The sequence below is a fragment of the Lagopus leucura genome, unplaced genomic scaffold (assembly GCF_019238085.1).
Source record: "Lagopus leucura isolate 7727_CA_CO unplaced genomic scaffold, USGS_WTPT01 Super-Scaffold_100022, whole genome shotgun sequence".
Taxonomy (NCBI): domain Eukaryota; kingdom Metazoa; phylum Chordata; class Aves; order Galliformes; family Phasianidae; genus Lagopus; species Lagopus leucura.
Window position 1 is genome coordinate 6,857,262 of NW_024962275.1, and position 25,701 is coordinate 6,882,962.

At 51.4% G+C, this 25,701-nt stretch overlaps 1 protein-coding gene across 1 annotated transcript in view; it reads left to right on the forward strand.

Annotated features, from left to right (window-relative positions):
• The first annotated feature begins 16,428 nt into the window (after positions 1-16,428).
• The window catches only part of ASTN2 (astrotactin 2), a 257,021-nt gene continuing 247,748 nt past the window's right edge, over positions 16,429-25,701 (forward strand). The window contains exon 1 of the mRNA XM_042878916.1: positions 16,429-16,765. Coding sequence (XP_042734850.1) covers positions 16,429-16,765 — 337 coding nt within the window. The remainder of the gene's footprint in view (positions 16,766-25,701) is intronic.

Below are 25,701 nucleotides of genomic sequence, written 5' to 3' on the forward strand. Positions count from 1 at the left end.
ACTTTATTGGAGGAGGTTATGAGCAAAAGAAACTCTTAAAAGACTCTCCAGCACACCGTGCAGCTGGGGAGAAAAGTCGTGTTGTTTGGAGCTGGGAGCATTGCATGTAGAGAAAGCCTCTGCTGATCTCTTCCAGGGGCAGATTTTGGTGCAAGGAGCTCATTGCTTTGAGCCCAGCTTCTGAGGATGGGAGCATGGAGAGGTGATATTGCAACCCTGTGAACCTCATAGGGATGCACTGACAGAGAGCTGAGAAAACTCCATTTGCTTCGCAGAGCGGCGTTCCCAAATTAGAAATGATCTTTTCTTATTTCTTTGATAAAACATGGATTTTTCAGAGAGGTAATTAAATGCTTGTGTTGCAGGTCAATGAGCAGGTTAGCTTCAAGAAAAAAAAACACAAAAAGGGACATTTTGGGCTGTATAAATACTGTTTCACTACTATTTCTTACCGGTGTGACGTGCTTCAGCAATAGTTCTGCTAAACGTAGCGTTCTTTTCCTTTCTAATTTAGAAAAAGCAGGAGTGTGAATATAGATTAAAAAACAAATTACTTCCAAAGTAAATCACGTGATATTTCATTCTGGCCCAGAGAGGGTCGGGTTGGATATTGGGAAACACTTCTCCAGAAGAGCAGTCGGGCACTGGCACGGCTGCCCAGGTGTGGTGGGGTCAGCATCCATGGAGGCGTTTGAGAGCTGTGGAGATGTGGCCCTGAGGGATGCGGTCAGTGGGCACGGCGCGATGGGTTGGGGCTGGAGAAGACCTCAGAAGTTTTACCCAGCCTCTCTCAGAGCCTCCCTGCAGCTCCTGCTAAGCCACACGGCAGCGATTCTCTCTTATCTCCTGTCGCACAGCACGGAGGTCCCAGCACTTGAAGGCCACCATCGCCTCTCTCCATCTCCCGCCCTCCAGGCTCACGCAGGCCGATGTTCGGGTTGATTTCAGGTTTGTTTTCCTGATCGCTGTGCTGCGACTGTTTTGCCACCGCTCCGCCTCCCCGTCCTCCTCCTGTCTGACACGCAAAAAGAAAGAAAGAAAAGCAGCTTAAACGTATTTTGCGGTTAAACCACTTTTTTTTCATGTCGACCGGTTCCCACTGGGCTGAAAAGCAATAAAAAGTCAGGAAGAAGTATGGGCTCCCCTCTCAGCTTTGTCATGTGGATGAATAGCACAGTAAAAAGCGCTGAATGCTATCGGTTAAAACGCACTCACCACTCTTCCAAGTACGTTCCGCAACGCTCTGATGCAAAGGGGTGGGAGATCAGATGGTGAAAAACCTCTCCCAGAGATGGATCCTTTGTCGGGCTAAAGATTTTTGCATTAAAAAGAAATTCTGGTTATAATCACTCTACCCACAGCAACATTTCCAGCTCCCCCTCCCCCTGCCCTCACCCCTCTCACTTTTCTGTGGCACCGAAATAAATCTCAAGGTAATGTAACTTGCAGCAAGGCTATCTTTGAGTATCTTGGAGGCTCTGTCAATAAGAGGCCAGGCAAGCAATGCTGGAGTGCAGAGATCCTCCTATTATCTCTCCCTGCAGCCCTTCGTGGGCATTTCTCTCGCTTGTGCTCCTCATCAGGTCCCTGATCAGACTGATAAAAGGGGAAAAAAAAGCAAATTTTATGCATGGGGCGGGGGGAAACAGCAAAGCTAGATGACAAGACCTTGCCATGTTTTACATTTTCACCTGGAAAATACTCTGGTTTGGAATTTTAATATCTAATTGCAGATAAAATAGCCAAGCAATTGCTAGAGAATTTCCCATTAAGATGCTCCGATACTTAGAAATCATTTCTTACATGGGTTTTGATCTTCTATTGTTGAGCAAGCTGAGCGCAGTTCACACGAGGAGAAGGCAGGTTCCATTGTGAGACGGAGCTCTTCTCCAGCAACGAAAGCCAGGCTGCAGTTTTTCAAACAAATGTTCTTTTCTTTTCTCTCTTGCTTTCTCTCTCCCTCTCCCCACTCTCCCCCCTCTTTCTTTTTTTTTTTCTTTTTTTTTTTCTTTCTTTCTTTTTTTTTTTTATTAGAACAAAGCCAATTGCTGAAAAAACAAACCTTCCTGAAGAGCATCGAGCCCTGATGAAGTGGTGTAGCAGCTCCAAGAGTGGTTAAGTGGTTAAAACCATCTGTGGGTTGGAGAGCAGCAGGTCATCCAGGACTGCTGAGTGCCAGGTGCTCACAGCAAAACCCAGTGTGGGTGTTTGCTCAAGAGCAGGCATTGAGCCCTTTGTGTGACCCAGAGACCCAGCAATGGGGTGCTTGGAGAGTTCAAGATGTCATGAACTCTCTCAGTTATCTCAGTGGGAGATGATGACATTGAGGTTGTAACTACTTGGTTGGATGGACGAGCCATACCCTGCCCAGACCCATCCAAAGCCTCACCCTTATCTTGGTCCATTTTTTTGTGGTTCTTAAAGATGAAAGGAACGTGGGCACTTGTTTCTAAGGCAAAGACATCTCAGACAAGGGCAGAACTGGTGGTTTTGTGGGCGTACCCCTGGGGTGCTGGAAAGGAGCTGCTACAGACGTGCTCCAGCCTGCACAGAGGCTCTTGCAGCATGGACAGCTGTGATATTCCTCTGTGGCTGGGTTTGGTTATGCTTCACAAGGGAAATGCTGAGGAAAAACTAAAGAACGAGGCTTTATCCTTTGGTATCCTCGTGGGATATTTTTGTGCCCATCCCATCCCACTTATCCCTGCTCTGTGCAGCCAGAAAGAGTCCTGGGATGTTCATATCTTGCCTAAATTTCTCCTCACTCCTCGTGACCATTGCTGCTCATCCTTCACTGTGAGAGGAGCCTGGCTCTGATTGCACTGAAATCTGAATGGGCAGAAGGGGCTGACTGGTGGAACTCAGTGCTACAAACCAACCACGGAGGGCAAGGGCTCCAGAGGATTCAGAGAGTGATAGATAACGAACATCCATAGATAAGAGGATAAAATGCTTACAAGGGATATAATCCCTTCTGTTCCTGGTGATAAGCCAGCTGCTGACTGACAGAAGCAAGGAGGAAAACCCTTCTAGGAAGATTATTCCAGACCTGGTGAATTGAAGCCATGGATACTTGCAGAACTGGCTGTGGCAGTCTCAGAGTCATTAGGGGTTATCTCTGGGAGAGTCAGAAGACTGAAAAAGGACAAAAAATGCATAATTTAGAAAAGTATTGGGAAAGTGAGCAGGGGTGGGGAGCTAGAGACCCACCAATTCAACTTGAATCCCCCCAGATCTTGAAAAAAGACACTTATATACCATTTGCAGGTATCTAGAAGGTGTCAAGGAGAGGAGTGTCTCACTATGGATTTATCAAGGACACCCTTTTTCAAACACCTCCATGACAGATTGGAGAAATGAACTGAAAATAAGAGGTTGAGATTCAGCTGGAGCAGCCTGGGGATGATAGACTGTGTAAGCAAGCTGGGCTTTAGTTCAACAAAATGAAAACTGGGGCTTATTCTGTTCCACGAAAAGAATGTAAGCCAGTGATATCTGCTACAGAAATAGCAAACATCATCCAGGTTGTAAAAAATGGCAAATGATTCAGAACGTGCAGTTCTTGGGGATGCTGAACTGGAGCTCTGTGGCCAGAGGGGTTATCACACGGGAAGGAAAAGGTGGGACAACTGGACAGAGATCAAGGGAAGTAACAGGAGTAATGAATCATAGAATGGCTTAGGTTGGAAGGGACATTAAAGATCATATAGCTCCTGCCATGGGTCAGGCTGTCCATTCAACCTGGCCTTGGATGTCTCCAGGGATGAGAGATGGGAGAAACTGTCTGCAAGCTAAAAAAGCAGTCTAGAAGAAGATGGAACACCTGTTTGGGTAGGACAAGGCTTGCCGTGGAGCCATAGAACCAGTTTTGCAATTTCCTTTCTGCCTGGAACTTGGATTGGAGTGAAGGCTCTAACCAAAGCCCAAGCCTGGGAAGAGCAGCTCAGGGAACCCTAGAAGAAGAAATTTCCAGATTTATTTGAGGACTGAGTGGGTGTAAACAAAACGAGCCATTCTTAGGATACACCCCAGTTCTGCATCAATGGAAAGTGCCCTGCATGGCCCCCAGCATCTGCTGCCGTGCTGCGAGGGGACAGCAGAGAGGCTGGGGAAATGCTGAACTGGACTTTCTTCATTCTGCAAAGTGCCTCCTGCTGCTTGTTGGGGTGTGGGGATGGAGGAGTGTCGGAGGAGGCACTCGGTCACAGCGCCACTCAGTGCCACACAGCCTCAGCAGGGGGTGACGTACAGCGCTGTGCTGAGGTGCTGTGGTACTGAGGGACGCAGTCAGTGGGCATGGAGGGGGATGGGTTGGGATTGGGATTGTGGATCTTAGAGGTCTTGTGATACTATGTGAGGTGAAGAAGCACAAGGGATGCCAACCCTGCAGAAAGCCCCAAAGCGACACCTCCACCAGCACAGGGACAGCAGCCAGCAGGGAAAATCCTTTTTTCCCACCCCAAATGGGTCCACGGTCACCATAGAGAAGCCTTCAGCAGCAAGCAGCCTGCACAGCCAGCCCAGCTGGGATGCCCTCCTTGATCAGTGTCTTGGAGGAGAGAATCTTTCCTCTCCTTTACAGAATCCCAGTTTGATCGAGCAATAGGAGCCTGCAACAGCTATTCTGAGTGGGCAGGAGCCCAGAAGAGGAGCAGAGAGGCTCTCAGTGCTCTGCAGGCCTTGTGCCAGCCCTGTGCTGCTTCCAAGAGCCGTCCCAGGGAAATGGTTTATGTCAAGGGAGCACAAAACAGAGCACAGTGCTGCTCCATGGAGGGTGGTGGAGGAGCCCATGGGGAGCACAGCCCAGCATGAGGGAGAGAAGGGCATGGAGGTCACTGCAAGAAGAGCACCATGTCTGTACTGATGGAAAAAATGGCTTTTGGCACCTTATGTTTCCTTAAAAAAAAAACAAAACACACTATTTTAAAAATCTCCTGCACGCACATGGTGTGTATGTGCTTTACCAAAGACTTTTGGCCTCATTTATAGAAATCCAGGAAAGACTCTGCTTTCTGCCACCCAAGGGCAAGCCAGAGTATCAAAAGAGATAACATTGCCAGCTATAAAGCACGGTGTGCATTTACCCAGACTCTAAAGGCCGTTTTTACAACTTCAATCTTTGTTTCATTTCCAGTACTCTTATCTTTTTCGCTGTGTTTTGGAAAATATATAAGGATTGGCTATTGGAACAAGCAGCTTTGTGCAAAATATTTAATCAAAGCCCTTAATTGCAAGCTGTAAATGTAGAACCAGTGACAGATTGTAAAGCCAGAAACCATTTGGTCAACACACAACAGCAAACAAGAGCGTTTCATCAAAGAGAAAAAAAATACTGTGTAGGGTGGTAGTGTAGAACAGACACGAGTTTTAATGCAAAAATATAAACCTCTTGTGAAATTTAGGAGAAAGAGAAACGTGTCGGGAGATTCATAGGCGTTTGGTAAAAATCAGGCTTTTTTTTTTCATTATTGTTTCCCAGTAGGATAAAATATCTGCTTTAAATCAGCCCGGAGAGGCCATGCATTATTCTTACCGAAAGTGATTTTTTCTACAAGCACTTTCAAGACCTCAAACAAAAACAAAGGATGGGAACGTGGGAAGGTGCTCGCCGCTGCTGTTCAACCCGTGTTTCCTCTTGTTGCTGCAAAGCATGGTTGGCTCTCTGATTGTTGGCAATGACAAGCTTCTCCTGAGGTGCACGGTGCAAGGATTGTGCATCTGTGCAAAACAACTTCCCTGTTGCATTTGCTATGTGCTGAGCGAGATGCTCTGTGTGCAACACGGCAAGGTCAGACGATGCTGCAGTTGGTTACTGCTTCAGTGGGAGCTGAAGCACTGAATATTTATATTAATTGGAGAATGAGCTGTCTGTCGAGAGGCACCTCACGAAAGGTTGTTAAGGAAAAAAAGGACAATAACGTCTTTAATGACTGCTTGAGTTTTAAAGGCAATCTTTAAGAATTAATTAAATTAAGAAGGCTATTTTGAGAACCGGGAGGCTTCTGTACATAAAAGTAAGGCTCTTTGGACTTATTGGAAGAGGAATTTCAGCCTTGAGGAAACGAAAAGAGTGACTCAGAAATCTGAGCGAACAAAAGAGAAACTCATCGGATGCTCTGAGATTTTCCCATTGCGGAACAAAGGCAATAAGAAGTGTGTTCTGGAGATGACAAACTCCTGAGCTGCAGACTTCAGCAGGTCCTTCTGCCAGGTGAAGGGATGGCAGCCATCAGCTGGCCCTCCATAGGGCAGAGGGGTGAGGTGGGCTCAGCTCTGCGTCCTTCACCCCCTGCTTTGCCCAATGGTGGGCCAGAGAAGACAGAGCCATGAGATACCACCACAATGTTTTATTTGCATTTTTGAGCTGATTCAAGCAGTCCTGAAGTGCCTCCGTAACTCACAGCGTTGTCAGCTTCTTTACCAGGCACCACATCAGTTTGAATGCAACTTCCAGAAATTGGGAGCCTGTCTGAATTTGGGTCACAGAGCGCGATGGTGTGATTGTATTCAGCTGTAAGAACCTCTGCACCCTTTGATCTGTCTTTCTTAAGGCAGATCTTGCTATGGCTCCCTCTGAATAAGTGACTTAAATATTTGCACTGGCTTCACAGGGTTTACTCAAGATTATTCCTGTTTCTTATTACCAGCTGTTTAGATTATCCCTGATATACCAAATAGGATTTAACAGACTCCCCCTACGCACACACAGACGAGCCCTCTCTGCACCTTGTTTTTTATCTACCATTAAAACAAGATTCCAGCCTGTTGCAGGAAAAATGCACTTAGATCCCCTCCAAGCGTAAATCCACTCTTACCATATAATCTCTGTTATAAAGTCTCCTCAGAGAGACATACGAAGGAGACTGTAACTGGAATAATCGTCATTTATTGCTTATGATCTCCTTTGGTTCAGAGTTTTCTTTGCTTCCTCTGGCAATAAAACAACCACAAGTCAATCACACGCACGGCTGTGCTTGCTCTCTATTGAGGAAAGTTTTGAGAATGGGGTGAATAGTAGCACCGCCCCTATGAACTGCTGCAAAAGGCAATTTTGAAGATGAGACCTTCCTTGCACAGCTTACTTTTAGCTCTTTCTGACACAGAGCCCAGCAACAGGAGACATCATTTCTAGTCCCACCTGCTGACAGGTTCCTCCCCCCACACCTGGGAAAGGCTGTTAGGCCAGGAGAGCCCTAATGAGCCCTAACAAGCCCTAATTAGTGCCACCTGTCTCAGCCTTGATGGGTTGTATTTAAGCCTAGATGAGTTGCTATGCTCTTTTGGGTATGCGCATGGGGGGAGGGAGGGGCTGCTTTCAACCCATTTGTGGTGTGCTGTCCTTTGGGGTCAGCTTCTCTCGGCTGGACCTGAGGTCCTGCTTTGTTCCTATAGATCTCCTTGGTGCCTGGGCCTTTCAGCAGCCAGCCCTGGGGCTCCTGGTGGCATCTCCATGAGGTGCAGGTCAGTGCTGTGATGTGGTGTGAGCTCTGCAAACCATCTCTATCCGCAGTCCTTCTCCATGTACTATGGTCCTATTAGTGATCTCCAGGATGTTGATAAAAAGCAGACTGGTGCCACGGCCAGGCTCCCTGAGCTGTGCTCATCCTCAGGTCTGCCAGGAGACACACACTGACCTTGCTTTATGACCCCAGGGGGTTCCATACTCCATGCATGGAGCAGCTCCCAAGAAAGCAGCTTCTCAACTTGTTGGTCTATGCTTAAGAGCAAACTCTGGCTGCAGTAGATATATAAAGTAATTAGTACGGTTTTTTTTTTCCTAACACATGTTCTTCTGTAACTCAGAGGTTCCTCCTGGGCTGCAGGCAGAGCGGCTCACTGTGGGAAGCTGCTGCATCCATCAGTGGGGCACACATCTGCAGACAGTGAGCCACGAGCTCCCAGCCACAGCAGGAACACAGGAAGAGTCCCGTGGACAACATTTGCATTGCTGTGCTGCAAAGGGTGTGCAAATATCCCCACCTGTACTCAGGGTGTGGGCTCACCAGAGCAGGGGCTGCCATTATTTACTTCATGCTCGCAGCTCAGGGCCCTGCACTGGTGGCTGTTCCGCATGGCCCAGGACAAACAAAGAGCAAAATGACAGCGACTGGGAGCAGCCAGCTTTCGGTGCTAATCATATTGCTGCAAGATGCCAACAGAGGGCATCCGCTGCCAGGCACGCAGCCTGCAAGCTCCCGCTGCAGCCCCTCTGCCTGCCTTCACATCAAGAGCAGCTGAGTTTAACTCTCTCCCACTACAGCTCAGGTTCAGCTCTGCCAATGTTTTTTTTTTAAGCAAACAGGCTGGGGTTTTCTTTGTTTGTGGTGATTTTCACTTTCTTTTGGAGAAAGGAGAAGGAGGAAGGGAAGAATAATCCCCAGCTGCAGTCCCTTGGCCAAGGCAGCACTTTGATAATTGGTGTCAGAGCCGGATCTGTGCTGAGCAGCAGCCAGGTTCAAAGGGAGGTGGATGCTCTGATGTTGTCCTGTGCAGCAGTAAACAAAATCAGAGACACTTCTGTGCTGGGGTTGGAGGCGAGCGGGAGCCTTTGTGACTGATGTCCTGGCTTTTGTGGGCTTAAATAGTCAGTTTTATTTATAGGTGTTTATTCCGGGTGTTTAATCTCCTTGTTTCATGTCTCTTGTGGACAGTCAAAAAGAAATCGAACTTCTAAAGTCTGCTGCTCCCTCTGGTAGACACACATTGATGTTTAGGTTCACTCTGAGTGTGCTGCTGCTCTTATTTTTGGACCTCATACTGAAGCAGCAGAGACCTTCCCAGGCCATGTAGCTGGTACAAAGGCACTCTCGTTAATGCAGGCTTGATTGGGGCAGCAGAGATCCTGAGGCAAGGACTGCTGGTAGAGACAGGGCTTGTGTGAGTGTTAGGAATGACAGAAGCCCGATCAGAGATTTCCTTCCTGCATGTAAAACCAGCACAAGTTTAATGGGTGCAGAGAGTAGGGAATTGTGCTGGGAACAGGTAGGCTGACAGCAAGGCTCAGTCTGAGCTGAGTTGGTGTAAAGGGCTGACTCCAAGCTCCTAGTGAAATGATGATAGGGTGTGAGGTTCTGCTCCCCTTGTGATGTGCTTCCCTTCCATCAGCGTGGATGGAGCATGGCTGCAGGTCCTACAGAACCTCGGCAGGGCAGCGAGTGCCGATTGCTGCAGTCCCAGCACTGTGTTCTGCTGCAAGGCTCCCAAATGCTATAAACACAAAAAATGGGGTAAAAATCTAAAAATTCAGGATGGCTGCTAGGCTGCCCTGGGGTAGTTTCCTATACTTCAAGCCCTGTCTCAGTGAGCTGCAGCTGATCAAAGCTCTGCTGTGTCTACCCTGGGTCTGGTTTAACCCTTGGTACAAGAACATATACTCTTTACCTCCCCAAAAGCACGTTTCCAATGGTGTAACTTGAAATATGTGGATGTGACATTTTTAGAAATGGTTTTCTCTCTGTTTTACCCAGGGTGCGTCCAACTGAGCACCTAAAAATCCCCGTACATGTAGGTCATCTGCACTTCACATTATATACTGAATGAGGGCCAGAAACAGAGAGCCCAAACTGATTTATGGACTGCCATAGGGACTTAAGAAATTTATGATTTGATTAATCCATCCCATACATCTTTTTCTTTATTACCGGTAATTCATCCCATACATCATCGCCTTCTGAGCAGTGATTTGGCTGGCGGATGCACGCCAACGTTTCCAAAGGGTTAAATTACATGGTGCACCAACCAGACAATAATCTGTTGTGATCTGCTGGTTAAATATGCATTCAGCTCTGCTGGAGTCTGACTTACCAGATAGATTTGTTCTAGTTTATGAAGTGGCTGTGTATTTAGGACACATTATGTGCAGATGTACTGGGCTTGAGGGGGGAGCTGATGTGCCAGAGTGGCCAAACTTTGGAAGAGGAGCAAAAATGAAGGAAGTGCTTTGCCAGGATGACTGTTAGCAGTGAGGTCCTCAGCGCTGCTTCCATGCAGGGGGAGGTAAAGGCTTTGGCATAGGGCAGGGAAAGCAAATCAGCCGATTAACTCAGTGAGGAAACAAAGAACATGCCTCAGATTGAACGAGGATGTGACCTGAGATTGCGTGGTTCTGCTGCTGGTAAACATGTTTTCTGTTTTTGCTGTAACACTATTGACATTTTGGAATGATCAGAATATTTCAGCGTGCGTTTAACGAGACAGAAGTACTGGATTTCGATACTGTCAGCTCCAGAAAGCAGGAGGCAGGCCCTAAATTACTTTCACAATCACAATTGAAAAGTGCCATTACTTCTTCATTCTCCTTCTACGTTTCCAGCCCTCTCTGCAGCCTCTCCTGGGAGCAGAGCAGCAGCAGGAGGAGGCAGGGGCAGGTGTGATGCTGGGATGCTGGGGAAGCAGTGAGCACACACACCTGGCAGCCCCAGGGCGCATTCCTGGAGCAGCTGTGTGAGCTTCCCCTGCACTACCCCGCAGCGCCTGGGGGATGCCTTGCCCTCACGCTGCAGCCCCTGCTCTTTGTGGGTGCTGGGATGCCAATTAATGCAGCGCTGGGGCCGTGTGGCAGTGAGGGCTTGCAGCTGGCAGGGACAGGTGAGCCGAGCGTGGTTTCACCCACAGATTGTCATAATGGCACAGCACTGTAAAGCTGCCTGCATTCAGCCAGCCATCTCTTTCAGAAAAGCCCCGTGTCTTCATTACCTTCCCCTCCAGCCATCTGGTCCCCCAGCCTGACCTTTTTTAAAAAGATTGGTTCAAAAAAAAAAAACTAGAGCAGTCCCTGTACAGCAGACCTTGTGCGTCGTGTCTGAGCCCAGAGCAAGATTTTATGTCCAAGCTGTAAAACCTTGAAAATAAAGATTTATAATTGAGATTCTGGCTGAAGCGGAATGAACAGAGATGGTCTAATTAAATTCTGTGGTGGATATAATTAACCCATTTATTCATTTATTACCCTTTATACAGCTAACGCAGACTGCACCATCACCATTTGTTTATGGAGAAACTGCTGTGTAGTGTTGGGCTGGGGCTGCCCAGCAGCTGGCTCTGTTGGGTTGCCCATTGGGTTGTCCATTGGTATCACAGAATCATAGGCTCGTTTGAGTTGGAAGGGGCCCATAAAGGCCATCTGGTCCCACTCCCTGCAATGAACAGGGACACCCATCTGTGCTCTGAGCCCCATCCCCTGATCTGTTTGCAGGGATGGGGCAACCAACACCTCCCTGGGCAACCTGTGCCAGTGCCTCACTGCCCTTATTGTAAAAAACTTCTAACATCCAGCCTAAATCTCCCCTCTTTTAATTTGAAACCACTTCTGCTTGTCCTACCAAACACTCATTGGGATTTTACTCTGGACTTCTGGGCAGAGCTGCCAGGTGGCTGACAGCGCGGTGCTTTGGGATCAAAAGGCTTTTGTTGGTGTTCTTTAAGAGCAGAGTGTCTCTGCCGTACACCAGCGCTGTGGCAGTGAGTTCTCACTGTGCCCTGTCAAGGGCTGCTGAGATATCCACACTGACGTGTGCAGATTTCTGCTTTCTTTCCTCCACAGCTCAGTGTGGGAATGGCACTTGCCAACCAGTAACACAGATAACTACTCACGCATCCTTGGGGAGAGCCTCATCTGACTAAAAGCCACGCCGGCTCTTCCGGAACAGAGCTGTCTTTTTATTTTTATTTTTTTTCCCAAAGAAACATTTCACTTCGCTCTCTCACAGCCATCACGAGATAAAAAACAATGAATCAACCAGAGATTATTTTTCATGAAAGTTTAATGAGGCGCTGTCCCCTTCCAGCGCCTGTGTGAGCCAACCTGGATGAGCACACAGGGCTGGAACGTGGAATTAAAAACTGTTGTCTGAGAGGCAAGAAGCGCAGGGAGAACCCTTTTCTCACTGTCTGTCTGCCTGGACAGAGCATCGTGCAAAGACTCATTGCTGGCTGTGCAACCTCTGTCCCTCTGCCCATCCATCTCCAGGCAGCAGCAGCCACTCCTGGCCCCTCCTCCCACTGCCTTCTCCTTCCCCTCCCTTGGCTGCTCCTTAATATTTCATGCATCAAAGAAGTTTCACTTGTAATGCAAAAAAAAAAAAAATCCAAAACCTGATTAATTAAGTAGAGTGCAAGAGTTACGTGCATTTAAAGTTTCTTTCATCTTGGGAAGGAGGGGAGCGATGCCGGAGGCTGCTATTGCTCACGGGTGTCTGAGGGCAGGCAGTGATGGACTGGCTGGTTGGTAGGGAGGGGAACAACAGTGTGCAGCATTCCTGCTGTCGTCTGTTCCAGCAAAAGCCTCACCCCCCTTGGTTCCAGTGGTTGGTTGCCTTCCAGTGGTCTCTGTGAGGCTCTCTCTCAGGCTATCCCTGCCTCCCTCTGCCCACAGGGCTGCTTGGAGAGGGGCAGCAGGGTGAGCTGTGTGGAGCTGGTGGCTGCAAGATGTCAGCACGTGGCAGGAAGTGCACCGAGTGCACCAATGCTGTGGTTATGAGCACCAGCTCACCTTCCCAACAGGACAAGCTGAGTTATCGATGCTGATGGGACTCAAAACACAGCCCTATGATTACACCACAGCTCAGACTTTCTTCTCCGCTTGCTGGCAGTCTGATTGGCGACATGTTAGCAGTGAAGATGTTCTGTGTATTGTAAATACAAGGTGCATTTTAATGGCTGTTGCTGTATGCACATCTCTTTGGTAATAGAGCCAATTGAAAGCCACTTCAGAAAGCTGCTATTGATAGCTTTGCGATAACCTCCCCGGTGCCAGCCGATAAAAGATGCATTAGCTCTGCGTGCCCAGAAACCCAGCGCCTGGGATTGGAAGTCGAAGAGTGCTTCATGTGTGACCCTTTAACTCGAATGATTTCTCTCTCCTCATCCTTTTTTATGCCTGGAAAGTTTGAGCATTTTAAGCATTTTCCAGTAAAATGTCTGCACAAAGTTCCTCGCAGAGGAACAGAATCACGGGTTTCTGAATCCCACCTGGGATATCATCATACAGATGAAACCAACCCCGGAGCTCAGCTTGGGAATAAGAAAGAAGGCAGCGCCTGAAACTTCAGCTGAAAGAAATCCGCTTGGGTGGAAAGCTGGAAGGAAGGTGGGCAGGTGCAGACAAGAGGTGGCACGGCACGTACGCTGTGCCTGCTGCACTGAGAGCATCCCACCGGTGCAGCTAATAGCTGAGGAACGCCCAGCTCACTCAGCCTGTGCTTTTGTGCTGGAAAACCCACATTTGGGATTGCCACACATACCATTTCTGCAACCTTTTATATCTGTTACAGCAACATCGAATTATTTTCTTTGCTATACGCAGGCACTGACACCAGCCTCCATGTGCTGATGGAGGGGTGGGAACAGCACTGGTGTGCCCTGAGCTGCACACTGGGTGTGAATGGGGCCACGGCCTCCTGACAGCCCATCACTCCCCCCTGCACCCCCAGCAGATGGGGCCTGTCAGCAATTCCTGCAAGACAAGCAAAGTTCAGTAAGTGCTCCTCAGTATCTTCCTAGCAGGAGGAACTTCCTTGCCGTGGTGTGTTTTCCTTTGCTCATAGCATTTGCTTTCCTATTGAATGCTGCTCAGGGTGGATAATAGAAATCCATTACCTCCGTTATAAACCAGGACAGAAATATTTCACTTTGCAAATATTACCGGTGGCTTTCAAACAGTTTTGTGTTTATCTCCATTCTTCAGAACTAAAAAGCAGGTGGAATCCTTTTTTTGCCACAGAGAAACTGAGATGTGTGCTTACGCTGGGGCTGCATTGAGGCTGAATGTGCTTATTTAAAGGCAGTGGCTTGAAGAAAGCTCCCCTTTATCATCATGCCCATGTTTGTACAGGAGAGCTTGCAGAAATCTCAGCTAGCTGCTAACTGTGCTTTACTGATGTGGGCATTAAGGCAAAATGAAATGGGTGTACAGAGGATTTCACACAGGGTGTAAGACAGACAGTGCTGATCTGGTTTTTGGGTAGAGGCACGGACAGAACATCCCCCTGAGGTCCTTCCCAGCTCTGTTTTTCTATTATCTCATGACTTGCTCAAAGATGGACAGTCAGCAGGAAAGTAAGCGTATGAACTCACGTCTCCAAAGCTTCTCTTTCCAACTCTGCACCCTAAAATCCATTCCATTCATTGTCCAGTGCCATATGCTACAGCAGAGAACAGCTAGATTAAGCTAGAAGATGCACTCCCCTCTTCAGTTCAGCCACAAGCACAAATCTGAAGGAATAAACCAGCACATCAATGCACAGTGCCCACTGGGCTCCATCCAGACCCCATGGGTTAGATTGCTTTCCCCTAGGTTTCCCATTGCTTCCCATAGGTTTCCCTTTGCCTTCTCCTAGGTTGCACCCATCCATCCCCTAGGTTTCCCCTGGTCTTCCATTAGGATGCCTCTTGCTTTTGCCTTGCCTTCCCTTAGTTTGGCCTCTGCCTTCATCTTGCCTTCACATGTTATCCCAAGGCCTTCCTTGAGGTTTCCCCTTGACTTCTTTCCTTCCCCTAGGTTGCAGCTTCCCTTCCCCTGGCTTCTCCTTGCCTTTGCCTAAGTTTCCTCTTCCCTTCCCCTGGTTTCCCCTTGCCTAGCAGTGTAGAAAGGTCTCTGCTCTGCATGGGACACCTGCAGGTATACACTGAGTGGCCACATAGAAGACCTAAGCAACAGGGATATGGCCCTACAGAGAAATAGTTCCTCTTTTTTTGCAGGATTTCCAGTTCTAAAAAATAAAAGTGCTCCTCATCTCCTTTTAGACAAACTGTCTTACCATGTGTCATTCTCTATGCCTATGCAATGCTGCTCCTTTGCTCGCTCCTTCCCAGAATCTTCAAAACGAGGCAAAAAAAATATGTGTGTGTGTAGTGACAGCATCCTCAGCCAGTCCCAAACCTACCCATTTCCCCTTAAAAATAATACCAACAGGATGGGTGGGGGAACCTTTTCTGCCGTGGTTGCAGATCTCCCAGCCCAATGCTCCCTGTGCACATGTGGATGCTCTCCATGGGGGCTGTGGTTGTTGGGCTGTGAGCTGGAACAGGGCACGGCTCCCGCTGTTTGTTTGCTGCATTTTGTCTCTGCCATTCTGCCCTTGTTGTGGTTTTAACACTCAGTGACCTGGGTATCTCGGAAGGCTGTTTTGCCTCAATAGGCGTATGATGAATTGATCTTAATTAGCTTGTGGAAATAATATAAGCCTGAGCATTAAGCGCTCTTTGTTAGGGTTTTGACATCTTCTTTCATCTGTACATCTACAAATAAAATCAGGTAGATTAGCAGTCACTCGGAAATTGTTGTTGTGAGTCATTGGCTCACAACTGCTGTGGGCTGCCCGTCCCCATTGCCGTGAGTCACTGCCCACCCGTGGGCAGCTCTTGGTGTTGGGGCAGGGCTCAGCCCCACTGAATTGTCTGTTTGCCTCCCAGCTGACCTCTGCGGTTCCAGCATCCCCCCCTGCAATTCCAACCTCCCATCCCTCTTGGCTCTGCTGTGGCTCAAGGCAGAGCGTGAGCCAAAACCACACATCTCTGGAGCTCTTCTGGTTGGTGTAAGCACACATCCAGCTCTCGGATGGTATCAGGGCACATGTGTGATGGATGGATATGGGCACCTGTGATCAGACCTCAGCAGCATTTTGGCCTCCCAGTTCAGTGCCGGCTGTTAAAGACCAGGTCAAAAATCTGCTATAAGTCAGCTCCGTGGCTGCCCCAGGCTCAGCACTGAGAGCCATCTCCATGTGCTATGGGACCTGATGGCTGTTCACCTGCAACCAGCTAATGAGCAAAAGCTCGCAGGGAGCTTCTGTGCTATTGCAGCCAGGCTGAGCCTAAAGGGAAGGATAAGCCTGTGAGCACATGCAGCAATGAGCTACATCCAGAAAGTGAGCAGACGTGGAAAAGCTGGATAAGTAGGAAAAGGATGGTCTGCAAAGGGCGGTGGTGACGGGAGAGAGATGTGATGGCATGGGGAGAAGGGAGAGGATGAAGTGCTGGAGCAGGATGGCAGGAGAGGCACGACGGTATGGCACAGCGCTAGGGAGAATCACAAGACCACAGCCGGGCTCAGGGGGCCTCAAGATCGCCCTGCCGTGAGCACGGTCACCAAGCACTCGGATCGGGCTGCCCGGGATTCCACCTGCAGGCTGCTACAGGTAGCGAGGGAACCGGGGCCCGTGTTAACCTTACGGCGAGGAAAAGCCGACGGCGAGAACGGAGCCCGCTGCGAAACGAGGGCGGCCCTGCGGAGGGCGGCGGGCGAACGGGACCGGTGGGCGACGGGCCTGGATCCGAACGGGGCCGGGGCGGGGCGGGGGCGGAGCCGGGGGTGGAGCCGGGCGGCGGCGGCGGCGGCGGGCTGGGGCGGCTCAGTGCGCCCGGCGCCGCTCGCGTCTCCCCGCTTTGCCTCGCGTCGCTTCGCCGCGGTTCTCCCGCGCCCGGCCCGGCATGGCCGCTCCGCCGCGCCGCCGCTCCGCGTCTCCGGCCCCGCTGCCGCCGGTTCCTCCGGCGCTGCTGGTGCTGGCGGTGCTGCTGGGCGGCGGGCCCGGCGCGGCGGCGGTGGCGGCGGCGGCGGCGTCGCGGGAACCCCCCGGTCCGTGCCGCGTGAAGACGGTCACCGTGTCCACGCTGCCGGTGCTCCGCGAAAACGACATCAGCTGGAGCGGAGCCCCGCCGCCCGCCGCCGCCGATTCCCGTCTGCTGCTCTTCGTCCGCAGCGAGCTGCCCGGCCGCGTCGCCGTGCAGGACGATCTGGATAACACCGAGCTGCCCTTCTTCACCCTCGGTAAGCGGCGGCCGCTCCCGGCCCGGCTCTGCCCGCAGCGCCCGCAGCCCGCAACGGCACCCGGCGTTGCTTCGCGGCTTTCCGCTCTCTCTCTGTTCTTGCAGAAATATCGCTGTTATTTTCTATGGGGAGGGATTTCAGCGGGGCCTGAGCGCTGCCCGTGCTCACCCTGCGAGTCAGCGCTCCCTGCCCAGCTCCGGGCTCAGCCCCGGGGGAGGCACGGCGGAGCCGGGATCTCTTCTCGGCAGCCCGCATTTCTGAATGCTTCGTCTCGGTGCTCTTCAGCTCGTTCTTGCTTCGTGTCCAACTCCCTTGATAGGCTCTGTTGCGGAACATCTGCCGACTTTCTCCCTGTTTCAGCCTTTGTGGGGAGGGGGATTGCGCTGCAGATAGCCGTATCGCCGTGCTTGGGTGTCGGTGCACGGGGTCGGGGTGCCCCGGCTTCGTTCGGTCCCTTTCAGCCCTTTGTGTGCCGTAAGCAGCGCCGCTCAGCCCGAGCGAGCTGCTCAGAATTCTGCGTGGAGTGCTCGCTGTGTGCTGTGCCAGAGCGCCGACGGCTTCTGCTGATCTCTTTAGCCACCGGCTTTCTCGCTTTTTGGTATCTGTACATAAGGTAATCCCTGCTGAACTTTGTGTCTGAGCTGCCGCTCGGCACAGCTGGGCTGCGTGCAGTGGGTGCCCAGAGCTGCTCTGTGTGGGCACTGAGCACCGTGTCCCCTCGTGCAGTGACCGCTGCCCTCCAGGTGCAATGGGAGATCAGCCGGCTGTGCCTCCCCCTCCCTCCATCCCCCCTCCTGTGAAGCCTCATAGCAAATCCCTGCAATAGATGAGTTGGTGACACTTCTCAAACTGAGCCTCTTCCATCCTGCCTTTGCCATGTGCCTCCCTTCAACGCAACCGCTGAAATCCCCCACAGCCCAGCTGCTCTATTTCAAGTAATAGAAGTGGGAACCCAAGGCTGGGTGCAGTAGGAATGACGTTTGCCTTACAGTGATTAAAAGTAACAACAAGTTTTGTGGTTCACTGCCTTGAATTTCCCGATTAGAGCATGGTTTCTTCAGGGACTGAGGGTGAATTGGGCACTGATCTAAATATATCAGAAGGCAGAGAAACCCCTCTGCGTGCAGTGTAGGTTACAGCTCAAGTTGGAGGAGAGAAATGTGTCTTGATAGATCGGAGACGTGATCTTGTCTTGCAAATCCTATTGCTGTGACTGACTGCTGGTAGAGAGACCACGGCTTGGTCTGAGAAATCCCTTCTTCTTGCCCGGGGTGTTGGTTATGTGTGTTCTCTGAAATACAAGGCACGTTTCTTGCAAAGCTGTGTTTCTGTCGCTGTCACTTTGCGGATGTGAGACCCGGGCTGTGCAGGTGTAGTGCAGCTAAATGGGGCAGTGGGATGGCTGGTGTAGGCCTGAGAGCACTCGGTGGGATGCCGTCCTGAGAAGGGAAAGCCCTCATCCTTCCCCACAGTCTGTCTTGTGGATTGTGGTGGATGCTCTGATATCTCAAATCTGTTGTGTTTCTTCCCATTCCTGGAGTGGCAACTGAGGCTCACGCTTAGCTGTGCTATGGGTCAGTGCTTTGCTTTTCGGCTGCTGGCAGTGAAGTTTGGTGCTTGTTTCCTGCTGCTCCGTCTCCATCTAAACTGAGCAGTGGTTGGAGACTGACTGGAGAGCTGCTGCTGCCTCAAAGTGGGCTCTCGGAGGTGAGAATTGTGCTGCTGGTGGGAGATCAGTGCAATTGACTAAGCTGGGTTTGCTTTAAATACTTCCCTGTGCCAAATTCTTTGGTAGTCCCCATTGATGGTAAATTTCTGACATTTGTGTGTGTGTTGCTGGATGTGTCTGCTGGGTGTCTAGGCTGGAACAGAGGGAGATGTGTAAGGGCTGAAGTCCCACTGCTTTCCAGCGTGACAGAGGCTCCTCAGTGCCTCTGAGACCAGGCGTGAGCACGGGCTGCTGGCAGCTCAGTGGGTGAGGCTGTGGTAAGGAGCTCTCTTAAAACCCGTGCCCGGTGCTGGCATTGTGGTTTCCGAAGAAGTGAAATTATTTGGAATAAAGATGTGATCCTGTCCATGTGCGGCATGGCGGCTGCTGGGCACTGCCCTTGCTCTCCCTGCCAAGTGCTGCTGCCACACACTGCCCTGCTCCATCCCGGGGCCAAAGCTCTTTCAGGCATTAAAGCATTGCCCTGACATGGGTATGGGTTGGTTTGAGTGCTGTAGCTGCAGGAGGTGACCTATCCTCTTTTGGGTCCTGAGCCCCGCCGTGCTGCTGGAGGATGGGGGTCTGCAGCTGGAGCCTCATCTGCAGCAGTGCAAAACTTCTGCTGGATTTGCAGGCAGACGGGTGGAGGGAATGGCTGCTTGGAGCTGGTGGGTGCTGCAAAGCACAGCCAGGAGCCCTGCTGGGTGGGAGGTGGCTCTGTGCTGTTAAGGGGTGGTGGGGGCCCGGTGTGGCCCCAAACTTTGTTCCCTCCTCGCAGTGCTCCTGGCTGTGACAGCAGTGCCTGCAGGCAGCACTTGGGGCCTTTCTCTCCAGGTCTGAGCCATGTGTTCCCTCTATGGATGCACAAAGGATGGTTCTCCCTTTTCCCCATGCTTGCATTACTTGAAAATCACACAGCAAAGCGCGGTGATGGCAGGAGATGACAAATGTAACTTCTCCACCAGCGCATTATGAATTGCTGCGCATCCCGTTTCCTGAAACAGCCTCCTGCCCTTTCCTTAACCTTGGATACAACCGATGCTTTGCGGCATTATTTTTTTTCCCCCCCCCACCTCTCATTCCTCTGGTGTTACATTGCGAATGGCGCAGTGTGCCATTGACTTTGTTCCTGCACGATGAGGCTGTGAGGTGTGTGCTGTGCTGCAGTCCGTGCCGTGCACCATGCGATAGCAGCACTCTGCCTGAAGTGCAATTTGGGAGCGGAGCAGTTCGCTTCCGTGCCTCGTTTGGATGAGCTCAATGTGCACACGGATATAGAGGGAGGAAGAGGCAAGCAGGCAGGCAGACGTTTGCTGCTCTTAGCCGATTGTGGCTTACATAAGGATGGTTTACTTACATGGCTTTGGTGGTGCAGCGTGCCCCGCGTGCAGTGCTGGGGCTGTCAGAGTGGTGCTGTGTATCGCCTGCATCCATCCCAGTGCAGGTATCTCCATCCTGGAGCCATGCAGCTCCTCCAGCACTTCTCTTTTTTTCTCTGAACTTTTCTCGAAGCCATTTTGGAACTTCTCTTTTTCTCCGGGATAAGAATGCATTAAAATAATGGAAAGCACTTAGTTCCCTGTAGATTGTTTGAATTTACTGCTTTTTTTTTTTTTTTCTCCTTTTTTCTTTTGAGCAGACGTGAGCAGGGTTTTGCTGCTCTTTGCTTTTGTCAACAGCTGTGGGTTTTGTGGAGCAGGTGGGGAGACTGAGGGCTGCCAGGAACCCTGCTGGGAATGGAGCTTTTTGGTGCTGCTTTAAAGGAGGGCAGGTCCTCCAGGTGCACAGCCTGCTGGGCAGAGGTGTAGTCAATTAAGTTCTATTTTTTATTTCTTTTATATTGCAGTACCTGAGGTTTAGGTCAGATCTGCATGGATGGGGACAGCCTGGGGAGGGCAGTGGCACTGCAGTGCTACTGAATGCTGTGGTTGCATTTATCCCTGTGAGCCCTGGGAGGGGGGTTCTGGGCTCAAGGTCCCTCCACAGTGGATGCAGGGGTGTGAGCCCTATAGCACCCAGAGGGCTGTGGGCACAGAGGTGTTCCTTGGGGTGGGTCAGCCCTGAGATGAGCGCTGACCCCAAAGCGAAGTCAGACGTGGCACGTCCAGCACGGTCAGGTGGGCTTGCATGGATTTGGTTTTGTCTCCAGGAGAGAAATTCCCAGCTCAAACTGGAATCTGTAGCTGTACTGGAAGCTGTACTCGGGGAATTGCTGCTTTCCAAGAGTACCCATGTTGACCAGCTAGTGGCAACAGAAGATTAACTATAGCAAAGCAGGCAGCGCTGCGCGGCGGGGCTGGCGGCTGGAAGGCTGTGCTGGGATCCTCTGCTCCCCACGGCAGCAGCGGGGTTTGGGATGTTGGTGTGCCAGGAGTGAGCTTTGTTACTGCAGGGAGAAATGTGCTTTTCTCCGGGAGGTTTCTCTGTGCACACTGGGGCTGGGATGGGGGGTGAGTGTTCTCCAGGGCAGCCTGTGCTCAGTGCAGGAGGGAACTGCCTCCAAAATGCGCTACCTGTGCCTTTCTAAGCCCTGGGTATGGCTGTGAAGCTGGGATGGCTGAACAACAAGCCTCGGGGCTGCCATAGTGATGGGGTGCTGCTACTGGAACCCCCTGAGCTGATGGGCTGTGCTGGTGCCAGGGAAAGGAATGCAGGCACAGGTCTGTGTGAGCCAGGATGGGAACAGATTGATGTCACCTGTGGGAGCAGTGAGGGGCTGATCTCATGCTGCTGGCACATATGTTAGCAGTCACAGGTGGCTGGAGAAGCACCTCCCAGCGCAGCAAAATGCCTGGTGGAGCATGGGGGCAGATGGGCTGGAGGGAAAAGGGGAGGAAATAGAAATGCTTTGGTTGAAGCCTTTCATTGACAATGCTGTCCCCATGGCGCAGCTCGTTTTGGGAATTTCCCTCCTGCATTGGGCAGTGGGAGACCTCAACCAGCCCTCCTCGCTGTGCCGGCATCGGGCAGGGATCTGCCTGTGTGCAACGAGCTGAAAAAGTGGTGCCACTTAAAAGAATTGAATGCTCGTGCTGCTGCTCGGGTCCCGGCTAATTTGGTTAAGGTTTCCAGTGTCCAGACAGTATGGAGACACTTAATGGTATTGAAGAAGCAGAGTGGTATGCGGAGGGGGTGAGCAGCAGTCGCGGCTTCCTGCGTCTGCACTGCTGGGCAGAACTTTCTGGCAAGGAGATGGGGCAGATAGGGGCTGGCAGGGAGGGAGGCACATGTACTTGGGGGAGACACGAGTCCCTCTGTTTCTCATTACCAGATCCCTGCCAGTCTTGCACCCCTCCCTCCGTGCCTCCAGCTCCGCTGTCTCCGTGCAAGACAAAGTCTGCGTGAAACCAGACTGGCTTTGAAAGCAGCACAGAAAGGGGAGAAATTTTCCATTAGCAGCATCAGCAGTAAAAGAGATTTCTCAGTCACCTGGTAACTGCTGTGTTTAGGAAGCTTATGGTGCTGATGGGGCTGCTCCTAGGCATGTTCAAAGCAGCTGTCCTGTAGGGATGGGGAGCAGTGGTTTTGGGATCTGGGACCTTTCTTTCTGTGATGTTGGTGGGATGTGCCTGTGGGGAGGTGCTGTGCTTGCAGAGACCTTAAAGTAAACTTAGTGTGGCAACTGACCCTCCCCAAAGCAAATGGCAGACGAATAAGCAGTGGGTCCAGGGATTCCAGCGGTGGATCTGGTGCTGACCTGCAAAATCACCACCTCTCCACACACATTCTCTTCAGTTGTGTCCCATTTGGGCTCGAGGCTGGGGATGCCTGGCTGTGGCTGTAGCAGCTCCCTATAGTGTGGGATGGGGAGATGCAGGAGGCTGGCAGTCTCCAAGGACATCAATGAAGAAGTCAGCTGTACTGCTGTCTTTGAGGCTTCGGGTCGCATTCTTTTTCCCTTATCTCTTGGTGGGACAGGCTGGGCTGAGGCTGCAGTGCCTGCTTCAGTCATAGTTCTTTCTTGTCTCCTGTAACTCTCTGCTGTGTAAACTGGAGGAGTTTGAGCTCCCTCCTGCCAAGCTTGCAGTCTGGGGGGTTTCTCCCCGGGTTTCTCTGCAGCACTTTTGCTGGTGTCACTTTGCAGTGGAGCTCTGTGTCTCCCCAATGCATGGGAGAGGGATGGAGGGCTCTGGGAGGAGGTGCCCATGGGTGAGGTTGGGAAGGCGATGGCAGAGAGTGGTGGGTTGGTGTGCATTCCCCTCCCTCACCCATCCAAACTGGGCAGAGCAGGCTCCAGCTACACCCACAGACTCATTTATAGGTCTCAATTCATTCTCATCTCCCAAAGAGCTCCCTGAGCCTGACCTGCATGGGCTTTGGGCTATGAGGCTCTGAAGCTGAAGAGGAGGGATGCTGCAGAGGAGCTGCTCGCAGCATTCTGGGGACCTGACAGGAGCATTTGGCAGGGAGACAGCATGAGGGCTGCGAGGTGGGTGGCATCGGTCTCATCTGCACAAGCAGCCCACTGGGTGCTGCATCCCCATCCCTGGTGATGCCGAGGTGGTCACACACAGCCCCTGGGCTCTGGATGAACTTTGTGTTCTGGCAATAAAGCTGAGCTGGGAGCTGTGTGCTGTAACAAAACCCACAGATGTAACACACTCCTCTTGCAGCACACCTTTCATCTCTAGGAGTTCCAGAGGAGCTTTGCAAATGTGCTGTGCTGCAGGTGATGGAATGCCATTGGTGATGGCTACGAATGCTCCCTGCCTCACCCCGGGAGCTGTGTGGGTCTGGTCTCAGCTCAGTGTTACGCTCTGCTTGTTTTTCCCTGAGTTTCCTGGGAGTCAAAGGAGAGCGGTGCAGCTGTTTGTTATGCAAAAGCAGTGAAGAAATATTCTTCCTGGGGGCAGTAGGAGTGGGTGGGGATTAATTTTTTGCACGGCTTCAACAGCTTTGGATGTCGGCAGCAGAAGAGTTCACAGGGGAACGTGCCCTCCGTGCGGCCCCAGGAAGGTGGGAGTGCTGAGAAATGGCTCCTGGCCATAAGGGTAGAGTTCAGCTGTGGGGCTGCTTTGGGGGCAGCACTGGGGGCTGAGACCACATCTTGTCACCCTGCATCTCCTTCCAAGGTGACACCTGCTCCTGGCATCCCCAGAACTGCAGTGGTGGGTGTTTAAAGCTCTGTTGTTGGTGGCAGCGCCCAAAAATCCACATTGCAAGTGGGAGAAATGGCACTAAAAGAAGCCGTCATCAGAGGCATATGCTTGAAAAGCTGAAGTTAGCTCAAATCTATTTCGGTTTGGAGTGGTGCTCACTTAGCCTGCGTTGTTTAGCAGTTAGTTTATGGGATGCATTTTCCCATCCTGTGTCGCTCCTCCAATGTATGCTGTAAAACTGTAAAATCCGAACTTGCCTTCTCTCGTACCCGTTAAGGGCATCCTGGTGCACGGGAGATGGAGGATGTGTGGTGTGCAGCACGGAGGGAGGTCTGGGCCGCTGCCTGTAGGGGCTGCTCACAGCCAGCGTGGGGGATTGCTGCGCGGCAGCTTGCACCGTCCTGGGCTTTGCTCTGCTCTTGCAGCAGCTGGCCGTGCTACCGAACAGCAGGCTGTGCCTTAAGCACACTGTGTGCTGTGCCGCGTGGGAATGGGGCTGAGAATCACAGTGATCAGATCATCAGGGCAGGGTTTGGGCTTTGCTGAGTTAGGGTGTGGGGATACCCGCGGCATCCCGAAATTGAATGCTCTACCCAGAATGTGTGTGCCTGGGGAGATGGTCTCTGCTGCTCAGGCTTGCTTTGCAGGCTGTTGTAAACCTGCCCCTCCTGAGGGGTTTTACAGCATGTGTCAATGAGCCACTGAAAGGCAAAACGGAAAAAATCCTGTTTGCAGCACTGCTCCCAGCTGGGCAGCCTGAGGCAAGGTGGGGATGCAGGGTGCTTTGGGGGATGCTGCAGGAAAGCTGTGCTTGGTGAGAGCCCTCCCTCTGTAGAGCAACCCTTCGGTGTTCCTCCACTGTCCCTGCTCTGCTGGTGGGGGCCTACGTTTGGCTCTTGAAGTTCTTTGACATGTTGCTGCACAGCCTTGCTGCGTGTGCTGTGAGTGATTTTAAACTCATTTTTCAGCAGATCTTGGTTTGCAGAGCCTCCCCTTCCCGCAGCAGGAATGGTGCACATCTGCAGCAGCTCCATCCTCACTTCCCTGCGGGGTGCTGTCCCACATTGCTGTGTCCTACGTGGAGCTGGCATGGGGCAGCAGCTCCTCACCCCATAGGGTGGCTGGGAAGTGAAGAAGTCCGTGCCCTGGCTGGCACGTGGCTCAAGTTGCAAACCTAGCCTGTTAACGTGGGATTGCAGTTATCACTGCTTGTTCTGATCGCCTCTCTGTAAAACGGTTCTGAAGGCACCTGAGGGCAAAGCAGGAGGTGTTGATATTCTTCTTTTGCTGTTGTTGGGTGAGGGAAGGCTTGGATGGAAGAAAAGCTTTGCTGTTTGTAATGGTGCTTCTCACCTTGTCTGTAGCAGCTGGAGGGCATGGGTGCTGGGGAATGAGCTGCAGCTTCCCTGGGATGGCTGGGAGTGTGTTGCTCAGCCTGCTCAACTTCTTGCAAATTCATCCTGATACCTGCAGGGTCAGGGAGCTGCTCAGGGACCAGCGTCTGTAGCCTAGGGAAGGATTGCAGCAGGAGCACGGTCCACTGAGGCCACCAGATCCATTCTGTGCAGCTCTCAGGAGTTTGCTGCCTTTGGATGTGGAGCTTGCTTGCACTTGGCTGTGGTAGGGGTCTGTGCCTCTTGCATAAGCTGCAAGGGTCGCACAGCAGCTCCACACAGTTCTTCTTCCATCCACACTTCCAGCCCTCCATTCTTCATCCATCCACACTTCCAGCCCTCCATTCTTCATCCACACACCCATCCATCCACCCTCTGGTTCCCCATCCACACATCCATCCTTTCAGTTCTCCATCCCTCCATCTGCCCCTCCAGTTCTCCATCCACGCACCCAGTTCTCCATCACCCATGCATCCATCCCTCCAGTTTTCCACACAGCCATCCACTTCTCCATCCATTGCTCCAGTTCTTCATCTTTCCATCCATCCCTCTGGTTCTCATCCATCCCGTGCCTCCCAGCCATTCTGAGTGCTGGTTGAGGGTCTGTGCAGGGAGGGGTGTTTGTGTTAATTAGTGCTGGATGAAAGGAATAGTTGTCGTTACTCAAAGAGCAACGTGTTCCAGTTTTATTGCAACTCCTCAGTGTAGGGCTTTAGAGTTGTGTGTGTGTGTGTG